Source organism: Macaca nemestrina, chromosome 8, assembly GCF_043159975.1.
Source record: "Macaca nemestrina isolate mMacNem1 chromosome 8, mMacNem.hap1, whole genome shotgun sequence".
Classification (NCBI taxonomy): domain Eukaryota; kingdom Metazoa; phylum Chordata; class Mammalia; order Primates; family Cercopithecidae; genus Macaca; species Macaca nemestrina.
The window spans coordinates 20,586,429-20,602,897 of NC_092132.1; the positions used below are offsets into that span (position 1 = coordinate 20,586,429).

General features: G+C 48.4%; 1 protein-coding gene across 4 annotated transcripts in view; it reads left to right on the forward strand.

Moving 5' to 3' along the window:
• The first annotated feature begins 3,772 nt into the window (after positions 1-3,772).
• LOC105468472 (MTSS I-BAR domain containing 1) overlaps positions 3,773-16,469 on the forward strand; it is a 183,434-nt gene continuing 170,737 nt past the window's right edge. For 3 of the 4 annotated variants that reach the window (XM_011718665.2, XM_011718663.2, XM_071067842.1), the window contains exon 1: positions 3,773-4,354. In XM_011718665.2, coding sequence (XP_011716967.1) covers positions 4,283-4,354 — 72 coding nt within the window. In that variant the 5' untranslated portion in view covers positions 3,773-4,282. The remainder of the gene's footprint in view (positions 4,355-16,469) is intronic. The other variant, XM_071067840.1, reaches the window with a different exon arrangement.

Here is a 16,469-nt window from a genome sequence, read left to right on the forward strand (position 1 = left end):
TCATCTGTGAAACAAAATTGGCTTAAGCTTGCCCTGGTCACCTATAAGCAGAATTCTTTCTGATCTGAGTCATTAAATTCTTTAGACAAATTAGGGAGTTATCGGTATGTAAGAGTTTCCATTTAGAAACAGGCCCCTTTTGAAAATGGAATTAGTGAGGATCAATTAAAAATATCTGTCACAGTGACTCACCCTAAGAGATGTTTCGTATGTGTTTTGTGGATGGCAGGCTGGAAAATGCCCAAATATAACCCCAATGTCCAGAATGTGTCACTGGGGCAGGAGACCACTGAAAGGTGATGAACTGATTAGTAGCAAGGCCGAAGGGGGTGGCGAGGAGCGTAAAGAGCAAATTCTCCCCTCAAGGACCAGCTGCCCCGCAGGCCTAGGCCAGGTGGGAATGTGAGCCCTGAATTGCCACATGTTCCTATCTTCCTGGAAATGCTGAAACTTTGTACCTTGAGGTGAAGTTTCCCAATTTCTAAATATTTTTAGATTTCCCAATTTTAGAAACTCCTCTGCAGGCCAGTTTGTAGCTTCCAATCACGGGAGTCAAATAGCGGGGTTGGAAGATCCAAAAGGGGAAAGAAGTCGTAATATTTTGTATTTCTCCAGGACTGTTTGAAGAAGAGAGGCTGTATCTGGTGGTTCTAGGTTGCCAGGATATTGTGTCTGCTCTCCAGTGGGGTAGGAACCTGGTTGGGTTCCATTCCTGAGACATTTCTTCAGCACCTGCTTTGTGCCAAACCACGCTTGTTCTCCCAGGAGCATCCAATCTCCTTTGCTTTGCATATGTGCTCCCAAGCTGCCTGCTGACTACTAATTTGACTTCTGCAATGCCTTGATATGGAGAATTGGGCTCTCAGGGGAGCAGATAGCCCTGCTGCAAGTTATAAACCAAGACTGTCTGGGTCCTGATCTCCCTCTCATTAACAGTATTTCTGGGGCTTAGCTCTTTCTGTACCATACAAGCATGATGAGAAAAATATATATTTTATAAGTAAGATAAGGGTCTGGTCAGAGCAGCAATAAAAGAGCATGAAAAACATATTATTTTACAAAACCTTATGTTTACATACCATATGAAGCAATTCAGAAATATATCTGGTTATTTCGAATCCATCAGAGGCATCTGAGTTTACCTAAAAGTGTAAAATATTATACATTACACAAAACCCAACATTTCATCACGTAAACAACAGAAAAGGGACCCCCTATTGTCACAGAGGCAGATTCTATAACCTGAAACACCTCCTGCCATAGTCATGTAGACACAGTTGGTAAAATGTAATCAGAATCTCTTTAAATATATGCAGAGCCAGCCTAAAAGAAGGGAAGTCCCCAACAGCCAGAAAAAAAAGAGAATCTGAAAACAAGGAAAGAATGTATGACAGCTGGCCAGGCACGGTGGCTCACGCCTGTAATCCCAGTACTTTGGGAGGCCAAGGTGGGTAGATCATCTGAGGTCAGGAGTTCGAGACCAGCCTGGCCAACATGGAGGCTGAGGCAGGAGAATCACTTGAACCTGGGAGGTGGAGGTTGCAGTGAGGCGAGACTGCACTATTGCTCTCCAGCATGGGTGACAGAGCAAGGCTCAGTCAAAAAAAAAAAAAAAAACAAAAAAACAAAAAAACAAAAAAAAACAGTGCCAGGTGTCCCTCCCACTTTCCTGCATCTGGGAACACTTTTCCAGCCTCCCTTTCAAGGAGTTTTGGGATGCTTCACTTTCTCATGAGACACAAGGGCCTGGTGGTCAGGCCAAGGGAAAAAGGTCACAAGAGAGGTGTGCTTTGGCAAACATTGCTAAAGTTGGGGTATTTGGGGCATTAAAATTTAAGCATGTGGTAGGAAAGCTGGACCAAGTGTCCACTGGGCTAAGGCCCCTTATCCCAGGAGTTCAGGAGGCTGGGTAAAAGGGAGACCTGGGGCATGGAAGTCAGAAAACCAGGGTTGGATTCCTTCCAACAGTGAAATGAGGACCAGAATGATAATTTCCTTCAAGTAGACATAATACATGTAAAATGCCCAGATTGCACACAGTAGACCCTCAGCAATGTCCCTGGGACAGCATGCCAATGTTACAGAATTGAAACGGGGCCAGGGCTGGACTTGAGCCTTGGCCTCATCCCTACTTCTTCTGTTGATAAGATTTATCGAATGATTATTTACTAGACGCCAGGTACCACTTTTGCTTTCATTGATTAGCTCATGTAATGTTCAGAACAGCCCTATCAGGTGGAAGCCATCATTATCCCTATTTACAGATGGATGAGGAAACTGAGGCCCAGAAAGCTTAAGTAACGTACCCAAGGGTATATACAGTTAGTAGGTTGTAAACTGGAGTTTGAATCCCAGCAATCAGACTCTACAAGTAGTCATCTTGATCGTTAGAATACCAGTAGTATTAAAGTCACAATAATGATTGGCAGCAAACTATGTGTCAAGCACCCGTTATTGGCAAGGTGAAGATGAGTCGGATGCATTTGAATGCCCTTGGGGACAGGATCCAGCAGGGGTGATCAAGAGATCAGTTACTTCCTGAAGGTAACACCCTTCCTGGTGATTTCCGGGAGTCGGGTGGGGAAGGTGGGTTGCAGTTAAGAGTTGGGCAGAGTGATCCAGGGGAATATTATCTTTTGCAACTGTGCTATGTAACTCCATGCATCCCTTTGATCCATAAAGTTTTCAAAGCCAGACCTTTTCCCATTACGGAGTGAATCTGACACAAGTGTACAGCATTTTGACCTTGGTTGCTTTTGGCCCCACTCCCCCCAGTCTTTTCTTTTGTTATGTTTTGTACTTCAAATGGTTAGCTCAAGAGTCAGAGGAACTGTCCGGAGTTAGGTGCTTATGTTTTAAGATCTTTTAAAAGTTGCTCATTTGATTCTCCTCCCTCTGTCCCATTTGGCGTTCATCTGAATGAGGGCTCCTGGTTATGCAGATAGGCAGTGTAGCTGTGAAAACGGACCACTAGGCCCCAAATCAACATGGGCACATTTGTGCTCTTTGCAGGTTCAACCTCTCAGGAGGGCTCCCTGCGGTTATACCAACGCTGGCTGCTCTCAGTGGGCCTGAAAACCATCAACCTTCCAAGTCAGAGGCAGTCAGCAATCTCGATAGACTGATGGATCCTGGACAGAAGCTCTAACGCTGTTTCCATTCATTTAGCAACAGCAAATCAATCCACTTTCCCAGCATCCTGCAACTTTATCGAACTCGGCATCCCATTGCAGGATACGCCCCTGAACTCTCCTTAATTGTATATTTCGCTATTTGCAATCAGGACTGGGCGATGCAGTCCTAACATCAGAGAATGGGCGTTTTCTCAGAAGGCCGCAGTAGCTGCAGCAGCTTTCCCGCCCTACTAAGAGCTCACTACAAGCGGGCTCCGGGCTAGGCGCGCCACCCATGCAAATCCCCGGGGAGCGGCGGTGCACCCTCCATTCCTCCCGTCCCGCGCGCTCGCAGCCATTGTAGGGTGGGCGCTCGCCAGGCAGGGTGCCGACACGCCCTCTCCGCGCTGCAACGGGCGGCCGGGGGAGGAGAGGGTGCGCGGTGCGCACCGGAGGGAGAGGCTCCGGCCCAGCGCCTCCTGCCCGCCAGCAGACCAGCAGGCTCCTCTTTGCGGCGAGTGCCCCACGCGCCTCTCGGGCGCGCGCTCCCAGCCCCGCCCGCGTTCGGCGGCCGCACAGCCACGAGAGCGCGCCCCCGCGCGGCGGACGCACGGCCGCGAGCGCGCGTGCGCCCCTCCGAACGTCCGCGGGAGCCCAGCCAGAGCGAGCGCCGGGGGCCGGGCGCGCAGGAGTGAAAAGGAGGCGGCGGCCGCAGCTGCGAGCAACAGATCCGGACGCCGCGAGCAGACCCGCTCTGGTGTTGGGCGGTTTTTTCTTAATTGCAGAAAAATTTATTAAATTGGAAAATCTTGAGTTTTTCAATGGCGCTGGCCCCGGCTCAGCGGGCGGTTTTCTCTGCATCAAGATGGGCTTTGCCGTTTCCGTAGTGGGCACCAGTGGTGGCCTGATTGTCAGTCTTCTCCCGGCATTTTTAAGGCCAGGAGCCGAGCGCTGCATGTAGGCGAATACCCTACAGAGCGGTTTGGTTTTAAAATTACTGTTGTTATTATTTTGGGCAGAGAACAGTCGGGTTGGTGTACACCGGCCTCGCTGCAGAAGAAGCTGCGAATCCGAGGTGGGTGAAATTCCTCCCGGGGTGAGCGAGCCCCGGCCCCGCGCGCAGTCCAGCGGCCCCGCGTGTGTGCCCTCGCCCTGCCGGCGCCGGGAAAATGGAGGCTGTGATTGAGAAGGAATGCAGCGCGCTCGGAGGCCTCTTCCAGACCATCATCAGCGACATGAAGGTAGGACGCCGGGGGTGCGGCTGCGGAGCCGGCCGCCGGCTCTGACCTCGCCGCCGCGCTTCGCCTCCACCCCGGGCCGGCCGCCCGGCCATTCCCTGCGCCGTGGCCGCCGGCCATCTGCGGGAGCTCCCGGCTCTGGTGTCACCTGCTCACCCGGGGCGCTGCTCCAGGCTCTGCTGGGTCACTAGGCGGGCGGCTTCTCTGGGGGGTGTCTGCTGTCCCATGCCATCTCCCCGCTCATTGTCCCAGGGGGCGGCACCATTTCTTTCCCTCGGGGGCTCAGGGCACTGGCTCCAAGTTTTCCCATTGTCTGTCCCTGAACTGAATGTCTGGGACCCGCGGGGGCTGGATGCCCGGGCGGACACCTGATTCCCCCGGGCACGGGGTGGGGGCGCCTGGCGCGGTGGTGGGGAGGGAGTGAGGGCTCTGCCCGCGCGCAGGAAGGAGTCCCCTAGCCTAGAAGACTGAGAGGGAAAGCCAGTCCCTCCTCGGCTGTCAGGTCTACTTGGAGTGGGGGATCTGAGCAAATTAGTTATTAATTGGGCTGTTCCGAAGCTGGTAAAGCTGTGCGCGCCCTCTCTCAGCCCTCCCGCGGGGCGCGGGGCCGAAGTTCCCGGGCAGCCTTGCAGGGGCCCCACCTTCCCCCAGCTGAACCTGAAGGCAAGATTGGGGCCACCGAAGTAACTGTATCCCGGCCTCCCAGACCCAAACGGACACACACTCTAAGGTTTTCTCTTGGAAGGGTTGTGAAGATGGTGTGTGTGTGCGCGCGTGCATGTGTGTGCGCGCGCGCGTGTGGGGGCGGGGAACAACACCCTAGCTTTTTCCTGCAAAGGGTGGGACTGGGCATAACCTGATCCTCGGATGTGGATTTTCTGGTGCCTAGAGATAGACCAGGGCCCCGTGTTATTCATCCAGAGGAAATAAAACCAGCCGCGCGAGCTGGCTAGAGGTGGGAATTGGGGGCGGTGGGGGAAATTATTTTTTTAATGTGTATTTAGGGAGCTTCTCTTTGGCTCTGGCCCAGCCCCAGTTTGCCTCAACAGATCCCGATCCGGGGAGGTGGTGTTTAATTAAAAGCCCGCTTCCAAAACGAGTGGGCAGGTTTGGAAAGCTGTGCACCAAGTGGGTGTGGACAGCCCCTCTTCATCCGCTGCCTGGGCGCCTGGAGGAGCTTTTGTCTGATGAAGTGTAAGGTTTAGAGAGGCTCCGAGCCTCGGAGATGGTCTTTGGGAAGGAATGCTCAGCTGTCATGGCCTGCTTCCACCTTTCAGAACCAACTGCCACCTCACCCAGGGTGAACTTTACTAAGGTGCCTCTGTCCTGGTCTTGTCCGTTTTGAAATCTTTCTACAGATCTCGTGCCTTTTGTCACAAATTGTCCTTAGCATAGCATAATCTGCAGCCAGACTCTGCTTGCCCAGGAATGCTTATAATCCAGGCCCTTGGAATTAGATAGATTATTCCCTGTTGAAAGACAGCCCCTTTCATTCTATTGCCCCCAGTGCACGCTGAATTATTGAGGTGGTCTTTTGAGACAGAGATGGGTCCTCCCTCCTTGGGCTCTGGCCTTAATTTTAAACTTAAATTCTGCACATCCTAGAGTCAAACAGGATTTGGTTTGAGGCACACATGGTGTATTCTGATCTTGTGGGGAGGAATTTGAAATAGGTTGGTAAAGCCGCCTGTGTTTTTTTGAGGAGATAAATGGATGTTTCCCACCCCTCAGCAGCAACAAGGAACCCAGTGGTCTGACGGATCTGTCCACTGCAGTCCTGGAGTGATCACACCTGGAGTTTTTTCTCTCTTTGTTCTTTAATCCAGAATCCAGGCTCGGTTCTTCCCATTCACTGGTTTGAATCAAAAGCCCTTCGGAAGATGACCTGCCCAAAGGGTGGGCTGTCCTGCTTTCCACCTGCCATCCTGTGGCTGTGTGGCAGTATGCCCTGGCTGGGGCCTCACGGGTGCCAAGGTGGTGTTTTTTCCCTTGCCTGGTTCCAGTTAAAAATAAAGACATCTTCTTTAATGCCAAGTCACGGCGGAATCTAGAGTTTGTGTATCCTGACTTCTTTCCCTTTGAGTTTAGTAGGTTTGTTCAGTATCCTGTGGGAAATCATTTATTTTGAAGTTTTTTTTTTTAGTTCGTTTTGTTTTGGCAGTAAAATTTTAAAAGCAAGGTGGAGTGGAAGACTAAAACATGCCTTGGGTTCTGCAGAGTTTTAGACTTTCGGAGATTCGAGAGATAAGGAGAAAGAGGGAGTGTCTGATTTCCTAGATTGTTTATGCATAAGACAATTCGGAATATTTTCTTGGACTTTGCTTCTTAAAATACTTCATCGTGGATTAGATGCCGATGACATTTTAAATGGAAATTTAAAATTTTTAAATTTGAACAAATCTGATAAGCAGTATGTAGTGTGCAGATGCATGAAGTCACCAGCAACAAAAGTCAGTTTTTAATATTTGAAATCAACTGACTTTCTAATGACCTCTTTTTCTTTTCTTTAAACTCCCACAATGGGTTTATAATGCCATTGGTCTCTTTTCTGTTTGCTCTGAGGGAAAAGTGTAAATGTCGGAAACCCACTTGGAATGCCATCTTGATAAAAATTTTTAGGTTATTTTCTCAGAAGTGATGTTGGCCTGGGTGAGAAAAGGATAAGGAAAATGGTTTTATTAGTAGCATTTGATTCTTCAAAATGTACAGCAGCACAGGAAGGGAGTCAATTTCCTCTTTGGAGAAAGAAAAAAAAAACAGTTAAAAAAGGGAATAATTTCAAGGCCTGGCACCCTCTATCTTCTGAAATCAGAGAACCTCAAGACATGGAAAAAAGCAAGAGAGAGAGGATTCTTTGTGCTTTCTTCTAAAGATACTTCGTCTGAGTCCTCGGCTGGCTGTCAGGGCATGGGTTTTCTCCTTTTCAGGGGGTAAGGTATGGAAGAAATCCTGACTCTTTCTCTACTGGGGAACAGCACCATGTAAAGCAAGCAGCAGCTAGTAAATAAGGTATCGATTCCTTGACGAGAGGAAACCTGGTGGTTTGTTTCCCGTTTATTCTACCCTGCTGTGGTGGTGGTCACTAATGAACGGTGTTGTGCAGAATCACCTACTGGCTGCCTTTCCTCTCATCCATGCAAATTAGTAAATCACTGACCAAATCGGCTGGTGTGAGTTGGTTCCAGAGGAAAGAGGAGACAATTATTCACGTGACTGGGGGGAAGGACCCACAGCTGGTTTGTCCAGGGAATAGTAGTCTGGAAGTGACTGTTGACTGCCTTCTGATGTGTGGACAATCTTGACTGCATCAAGGAGGTCCTGGAATCTTTTTGGAGTTTCTATCCAAGCCCTGGGAAGGGAGGGCTCCATGTCTCAAACAGCAGCTTTGTGCCTTTGCTTTTGAGTCATTGAACCAGCATCGATTTTGGTGATGTCTGGGGAGTTTTTAAGACCAGGAGACTTTGCTGGCCAAAATTGAGGACAGCTCACTCTGCGGGTGTCTTTCTTCTTTTAATAATTAACTTGGTTAAAAAAAAACAAAGTTGGATGTCTGAAATCAAATATTTTCTTCACCCTTGTTGCTCAAGAATCAGCATGTCGAGAGCTGAACTGGGCCTGCTGCGGGTAGAACTTTGTACGAGGTTAGGAGTACATAATGTGACTGGGGCAAGAAAATCCTAACCACACCTGATTCTTCCACCCCATGTGTCACTTTAGACAGGGGTGTCCTGTTACCAGCACCTGTGCTGAGCAGAATAGAGGCCTTGTTCAGTTCCTCCCCACTGCCCCCCACCTGTGTTTGCCATCGCTATCCTCTCTCCTCAGTTCTGCCTAAAATGAGAACTGCTAAAGGGACTTCTTGAATTCCATGGAAATCTCTTTGTGGTTTGAAGCCACGTCGTGATATTTTCCCTCCCATATCATAAGATGGAGAATGTGGCTAGTGGGTCCAACACTGGATATTGATTTCAGGGTAGTTTTTTTCCCCCTCACTGCTTTGTTTTGGGGTTCCCATCAGAAGAGAGGTACACTTCCTTGCTGTTTATGAAGGGCAATTGTGTGGAATGCCTTTTGCTTGGCTCTGCCCTAGGAGAGCTCCTTGTCCTGTGGGCTGTAAACAGATAATGCGAATCCAATATGGTGGCCGTGAAGGAAGGGCTGTGGTTCAGCCTAGAGAAGAGCATCCGTCTCTGCAGGAGTTCCCTTGGAGGCCTCAAAAAAAGAGTTTTCTCCAGGACAGTACTGAAAACCCAGCCAAGGCCTCAGCCAGGTGCTCTGAGGGAGGTGGGCCGCTCTCTGTAAATGGTGACAGCCACACAAAGGCAGGACAAGCAGAGCACTTGTAAAGGACAGATGGGCCCCATGTTGGCTTTTCTCTTAGCAAATGGTTGTATTTGGCCAGGATTTTACAGCTTCCTCATTTCGGGCCCATGGGAGAAGGAGGTGAAGTAAACATGTTATAAAATCGACAGCAGGAACTGCCTGGGATGGGTACCCAGAGATTTTGGACCTCTTCTATATAGATTCATCTTTTTGGTTTTTTGGGTGCCAATCTTGTTGTTTGGAAATCGTTTCTGGCCTGGTTTGGGTGTTTCTTTGTGAAAACCCCTTCCTATTTAGTTTTTGTGAAAACCCTTTACTATTTAGTCAAATTTTTTGGAACTTCTAGCTTGATGCTGTGAACCTTTATGTTCTGAAATTCCGCAGTTTGTAATGCTCCAAATCAAGAGAGGTCATTCCTAGGTCCTGGTTTGCATAGAAGGTAAGCTGAGTTTGGATTTTGCCTGGTTCAGCCATCGCCCAGTTCTTACTAGAGTAACATGTACTCATTCCTTAGTATTTATGGAGCATCAGTGGTGTTTCAGGCACCAAACGTGGCATAATGATTTCAGCGAGTAAACACGTAGGATTTCCCATTAAATTTGCATTTCAGGCATACTAAAAAATTGTTCACTGTTTAAGTATGTTCCCTGCGTGCTGTGTGTTCTCAGTTGCTGACCTCTAGCCCTTTGAACTCTTCTTTTGCACCTCAGTCACAGGGAAAAGGAAAAAAGCTAAAATGATGTCTGTCGATTTGGCTAGCTCACTTAAGGCTGTTAAAATGCTTGGAGGGTGAAAAGGATGAAACTATTGATTCATTAGATGCTTTATCTCCAATTTTCATCTCGGCTTTTTCCATCTTTGCGGGCATGGGCGGCGATAGCTGGCAAGATTCCTTCTCTAGTGAGACCATTTAGATGTTCGAATTGAGTACGGACAAATGAGGTCATTTTGAGTTCCCCATTACTTCTTGGAACTGCCTTCAGGACACTTACCCCCAAAACCCACACCTCTGCAAAAACAAAAAAATACCTCACCCCAAACCAAACCAAAGCCAAAGGACAGATTTAGCTGCCTAGGACGTCAGACAAGAATTTTTGGGGGCCGTTTAAAGGGAACTAACCGATGCCGTGAGCAGTTTTACTCAGATTTGGAGATAGCACTGCTGATATGGCCTTATTTAGTAGCAAACAGGAGAGGCAAACGAAGTTAAGGAGTAAATTAATTGACTGAGCACTAAGGAAGCCCATTGTCATGATTGCTGAGGTTCTCCCTTGAATTAGCAATAGACTGCAGGTTTCATCTGAGTATGAGCCACCAAGGCAAATCAGAAACAACCAACCAACCAAAAACTTAAAAGTAGCAATTCCCAGCACAGAATCCACTCCAGAGCAGCCCCTGTCTCAGCACCTGGAAGGCCTAGGCTTGGGGCTCTCTCATCTCGCCTGCTTCCTCATTTGGTTGGAGGTGACAGTGTTTTTACCTGCTGAGCAAATGTGAGGGTTTGGGTTGTTTAAGATTTTCTGGGAGCTGGGCATGGTGGCTCACCTGTAATCCCAGCACTTTGTGGTACTGAGGTGGCAGGATTGCTTAGGGCCGGGAGTTCGAGACCAGTCTGGGGAACAGTGAGACCCTGTCTCTACAAAAAATTAAAATAAAATGAAAAAATAAAAGATGCTGTGGGGTGCCACTGGGCACATAGTAGGTGCTCAGTATTCACTGCATGCAGTGAGCGGGGGCAGAAAGGGACTTGGTGGGAACCTACTGTGTGCTGTGCCTTGTGTTAAGAACTTGGTGCGCATGATTTCATGTCATCCTCACATCCACCCCACTTAACAGATGAGAACAGTAAGGCTTGGAGGGATTCAGTAACTTATCTAAGGCCGTGGGGAGGTGGAACTGGTAGTCAGACCTTAGCCTGTTTGACCCTAACATTGGAGTTCTTTAGAGCATGCCTAAGGCAGGCATGGGGGTGTGGATTTAGTCCTAGCAAACAGCCCTTTACTTGCCTGAGTCCCATGGGAGGCTCAAGGAAGGAATCAAGGACTCATCTCTGTGTCTGTAGCACAGAGCCCGCCCGGAGGTGTGAGCCTGCACTGAGATGCCTCCAGGTGTGTTGTGGGGTGGGCAGCTCCAATTCGGCTGTCACCTTTGTGGAAGTTGTTTCATTTATGACATGTCCACACATTGTGGCTTCCTTCCCTCTCCCACTTACCAACTTCTCCGTTAGACAACTTGGCATCCTCTGTTGCTCATAGTTCTCCCCCCATGAGCACAGGGCAGATAAGCTTTTGGGCCAGGCTTAGGCACGTCACCCTCGATGCCTGGACTTGTCCCCTCATGAGGCCCATGGAGTCTTCTGGTGACTGGCCATAGGTCTGGGGAGTCCCTAGGTCCCTGAGGCTAGGTGACTCTGAAAGCCTGGCAACCACCTCCCAGTCTCATAATCATACGAATTAACTAAGTTCACCCGAAGTTCAGGTGACTCCTGAAACAGTACTCCTTTACCTTGAACTCTTGTTGTGTCCAGCCCCGGACCTCTCTTGTTAAAGAGCTTTCTGTGTTTAATCATGTCCTGGTGGCCCTCCCGTTTGGGTTGAGTCGGTAGGGCCCTTGCATGTCTGTGTTTGGAGAAGTGGATGGGCTCATCAACAAAACTCCTTCCTGGCCGGGCGCGGTGGCTCACGCCTGTAATCCCAGCACTTTGGGAGGCCGAGACGGGCGGATCACGAGGTCAGGAGATCGAGACCATCCTGGCTAACACGGTGAAACCCCGTCTCTACTAAAAAATACAAAAAACTAGCCGGGCGAGGTGGCGGGCGCCTGTAGTCCCAGCTACCCGGGAGGCTGAGGCAGGAGAATGGCGGGAACCTGGGAGGCGGAGCTTGCAGTGAGCCGAGATCTGGTCACTGCGCTCCAGCCTGGGCGACAGAGCAAGACTCCGTCTCAAAAAAAAAAAAAAAACTCCTTCCTGTGCTGCCTCTTGGCGTATCTGGCCTTGGTCATAGGTTCTAAGTGGTTTTTCTTTTTCTGTCTAGTGTAAGTGGGTGAAAAAAAAATCAATTGAGTTGAGTGCCTTTTGAACTGTGTGTCTTTTTATTTGCTTGCTTTCTCTCAAAGCAGTAGAAAGTTTCAGCTCACTCAGCACCAGCAGCTTCCTGGGCATGGAGGTGGGCAGCAGGTTTAGCCTGGGTCTCCTCTGCTGCCTGCCACATGATGGGGGCTCCGAGGGCCGCGGGTGTGGGTCTCACCAGAAGATGAGGTTCTAGGCAGGTGTACCTCATTTGGCAGCATGCGTGTGGTTATGGAGCAAGGTCCATTGGGTTCCCTGGGAGCTTGGAGATGCTGCTGCCTGGGCCAGGGCTCTGATTAGTGCCCTGGGGTACATTCACGACATTAAGATTTTGAAAAGCACCCCAGGTAATTCTAGTGATGGCCAATGTTGAGAATCACCAAGCTGTGTAAGTCTTCCCTCAAAGCCTTTTCTGGTCGGGCGAGGTGCCTCACATCTGTAATCCCATCACTCTGGGAGGCTGAGGTGGGTGGATCACCTGAGGTCAGGAGTTTGAGACCAGCCTGGCCACCATAGCGAAACCCTGTCTCTGCAAAAAATACAAAAATTAGCCGGGCGTGATCACGCACGCCTATAGTCCCAGCTACTCAGTAGGCTGAAGCAGGAGAATTGCTTGAACCCAGAAGGTAGAGGTTGCAGTGAGCCAAGATCATGCCACTGGACTCCAGCCTGGGTGACAGAGTGAGACTCAGTCTTTAAAAAAAAAAAAAAAAAAAAGCCTTAATCTTACCCAAATCTGAATATAGAAGTACCTTTAGATAGTTGCACACCAATGTGAATATACTTAGCACTACTGAATTGTGATGCTTAAAGATGGTCAAGATGGTACAATTTATGTGTATTTTACCACAATTAAAAATAAAAATTAAGCCGGATGCGGTGGCTCACTCCTGTAATCCCAGAACTTTGGGAGGCCAAGGTGGGCAGATCACGAGGTCAAAAGATCAAGACCATCCTGACCAACATGGCCGCAAAAGTCAGCTGGGCATGATGGTGCACGCCTGTAGTCCCAGCTACTCAGGAGGCTGTGGCAGAAGAATCGGTTGAGCCTGGGAGGTGGAGGTTGCAGTGAGCTGAGATCACGCCACTGCACTCCAGCCTGGTGACAGAACGAGACTCTGTCTCAAAAAATAAAAAAATAAAAAAAATTTAAAAACCTTAGAGTTAAATGTTAAAGTAAATAAACTGAAACATAAAAATAAACCACAAAGGATCTTTAGACTACTTTGCTGTGATTTATTGATTCTGTCCGATGTGATTTTTTTGCGATGATGGAAATTGTCAAATACATGAGCCACTAGCCACGTTTGACTATTGAGTACATGAAGTGCGGCTAGTGCAATCAAGGAATTAGCTTTATTTTTAGTCACTTTTCATTTGTTTAAACTTAAATAGCCATATATGGCTAGTGGCTACCGTACTGAACAGTTGCAGATCTATAACATACCGTCTAGATAATTATAGTGTGCCTGCTTTGCAACACAGCTTTCTGACTATCTTCTACCTTCTGCTGGCTACGACACTGCCCCTAAACCCCTCCGTAGAAATTCTGGAGCTAGAGTTGACCTTGAAGTTAAAGGAATCTGATTCAAATCCCGTGGGCAAGTTATCTAATCTCTCTGAGCCTTGGTTTCCTCTTCCGTAAAATGGGTCTAATGAACCTGAAAGAGCTGTTGGAGGATTCTGAAATGAAACATTGCTTGTGAAGGTTTTCACACATTGCCTGGTGAACGTACACTCAAATGTTAGAAGCGGTAACTATTGTGTCTTGTAGATTTGGGAATGAGGTATTTTGAAGTCTTAAAATCAGTGGAGTAATTATCTCCACCACTTCTTAGGACAGACACTGCCCCACTCTAAATACGGAGCTGTGTTTAGAGCTTGCAGTGAAGTTGCAGGAAATGGAGAAGTTTGAGTTTTTTTCTTCCTAAGTAAATCGCTCCCGAGTTCATTATGAAGGTCAACTGGCCCAGCAGGACGTATTTGCATTCTCTGTTTGCAAACCCTACTGTTTGTTTATCAGGGAAGGAGAGGGTGGGGTACCTGGCTAGGACATTTGTAACTCAGATACATTGAGGCCCGGGGGAGGGAAGTTGCTTTATTAGGGTCATCATTTCCCATCTACGTCCTTTGAGTTTCCTCCTTTTTCTGGGGCAACCACCAGAAGTGGCCATCCCACACCTCTAGTCTGCCCTATAGCAGCAGCTTCCCAAGTCTTGGCCGCATCTGGGTTCTTCTCGTGGGCCGAATGTGGCAGTCCTGCCTTAACCTTTTGTGTGAGTGGCCCCAGCTGAGTGGCCCGCTGTGTGTCCAGCGCTCCCCAGCTCGGACTCCAGGCTTCCTTGAACACAGCCTGTGCTCCTCCCTCTTGCTGTTTGTCCTGTCCTGTCTCTGTCATTGCTGCCTATTGAAATCTTTCTCATCCTTCAAGGCCCCGTCAGTGACCTTATTCTCTGGTGCCTCCTTTTCCCTCAAAGCTGGGTAACCCTAAAGCCATTTTGTACATTCTGTGTGACATTCTACCTAGTATTGATTATATCCTACCTTAAAAAGTGGTTGTACTTGGGCCTCGAAGTCTGGCTCTAGCACTTCCTAGCTCTATTGCTTTGAGCAAGTTACTCAAGTTTACTGAGCCTTGATTTTCTTACCTGTAAAATGGGAGAAGAGGTGAATAATCTTTCCCTCTTAAAGTTGTTGAGTATTAAATAAAGTAAAAGTCGAGGGCTTGGCATGAAATAAGTGCTAAATAAATGCTCGTATCTATTTGAGCTACCCTAGTAGTTCCTGGCAGAGCCTCCTGCTGCTGGTGGCACTCAGATGTTTCAAAGAATAGAAGCAACCTATGTCTTCACTTTGGTAGTGCAGTAGACGCAAATGCAGTGCTTTTCAACATTCAACATGTAAGTAATTTGAGATAACACAGTACATGTATTCGTCTAATACGGTGGCAATACCTACTGTGTGCTGAGGCTGCCGGGGGGTGGAGGAACACCTGTGGACAGTATAGACACAGTCATTGCCCTGAAGTGCTCAGTCTAGGAGAGAGGCAGGCAGGTAATTAGAGTTCAGCATAATCTGCACCACCATAGAGATCAGCCTAAGATTGTGTGGGGGCCCTGGGGAGGGCCTCTGATTCCCATTTAGGGTGGGAGTACAGAATCCAGGAAGGCTTTTGATCTGGGTGACACCCTCGCTCAGAACTGAGTTTTATTTTGGTTGTTTAAAAAGCATTTATATGCAAACCAGGCACTATGCTAAGTGCTTGATACAAACTTACTTAATCTTCCAACCACCCAGCAAGGTAGCCTTAGTAACTATTATAATTCCCATTTTACAGATGGGGAAACTGAGGTGCTGAGCGGTTAAGCCATTTGCCCATGTCATACAGCTAGTGAGAGGCACAGCTGGGAGTTAGTTGGCAGTCTAGCTCCGGGGTCTGTGCGCCTCTCCACCAGACTGGTCTCTCGCTCTTGCACCCTAGCAGTTTCGATTCTGTAAGAGGTGTATTTCATTCATCTCCTTGTTTACTCTATTTGTACCGTTAGGACTCAGAATGAGACAGATAAAACACACAAAAATCTAGACTCGCCTCTGAGCTTCTTCCAGAAGTTCAAGGGGTCTCCCTCTAATTACGAGGAATATGCCCTGGCCATGGACATGAAGTTGTTGGGCTGGGCCAGTGCAGTTTTTGGAGCAGCTGGGCTGTGAGACCAAAGTGTGCAGTAGGATTGTCCAAGGTGGCAGCCACACGACACATGTTTGTTTTGCTGGAGAAGCCCCTCTGTCAAGGGTCGCCCCGGTAACCGCTCTGCACCCCGAGTGATTGAGTGCAAAGGAGGAAGCGGGCAGATATTTGCAGTAGGAGGCTGGAAGAGCTCGGGGATTAGTTCCCAGGGAGACCTCCCTTCTGAGGCTGGACTCCTCCTGCAGCCGAGCACGCAGCCATTAAGGAAGTCTTTGAGTTTGGTTTAATGGCCCCTCTTTGTTTTGAAGTGGCTGTTTACTGAACCTTCAAAGCCGGCTCCGCAGCAGGATGTGATCGAGGGCCTGAATAATTGGATGAGGCACCCCAATAGGAAGCAGGGAGCGGGGAGCAGAGCCAGGAGTAGCTGACAGCCAAGCCCTCTGTCTGAGCCTCCGCTGGAGGGAGTGAGGTCGTCCTGCAAACAGAAGTTGACCTGAAGCAGGGGTCCCCTGGAACCTGGCCTCTTTGATGTTGTGCTGGCCTTAATTAGGAACACCCTAATTAAGTCACTGAGGAGGAAGCTTTTTTCTAAAAAAAAAAAATTAGCAAATGTTTTGAGAGCATTTCATGAGGGATTTACTTCTCAAAGATTATGTAAGTAATGTATTAATGGAAGAAAAACTAGAAACTTCAGTTAAGTAAAAAATAAGTCACCCGCAAGCGCTTGATAAGAAAGTGGGTTATGTTCACATTCACAAGAGCTTGCACATATTCAGCAAAGGGTCAGGGAGCCCCAACACTGTGTCAGAAACTTCTTTCTTCACTTAGCGGCCTGGTGTCCTTGCTTTTCCGTGTGTGTCGTTGTGAGCAGTATCAGTGTTAATGGCTGTATGGTGTTGCACTGCTTTGTATGTCTCTAATTAATTCATTTGGTCAAAACATATTTGAGAAGTTACTAGTACCAGGTTCTGAGTGCTGGGAGATAGCAGCAAACACAATGGACACAAATCCCTGCCCTCCTGGAACTTACATTCTAGTGG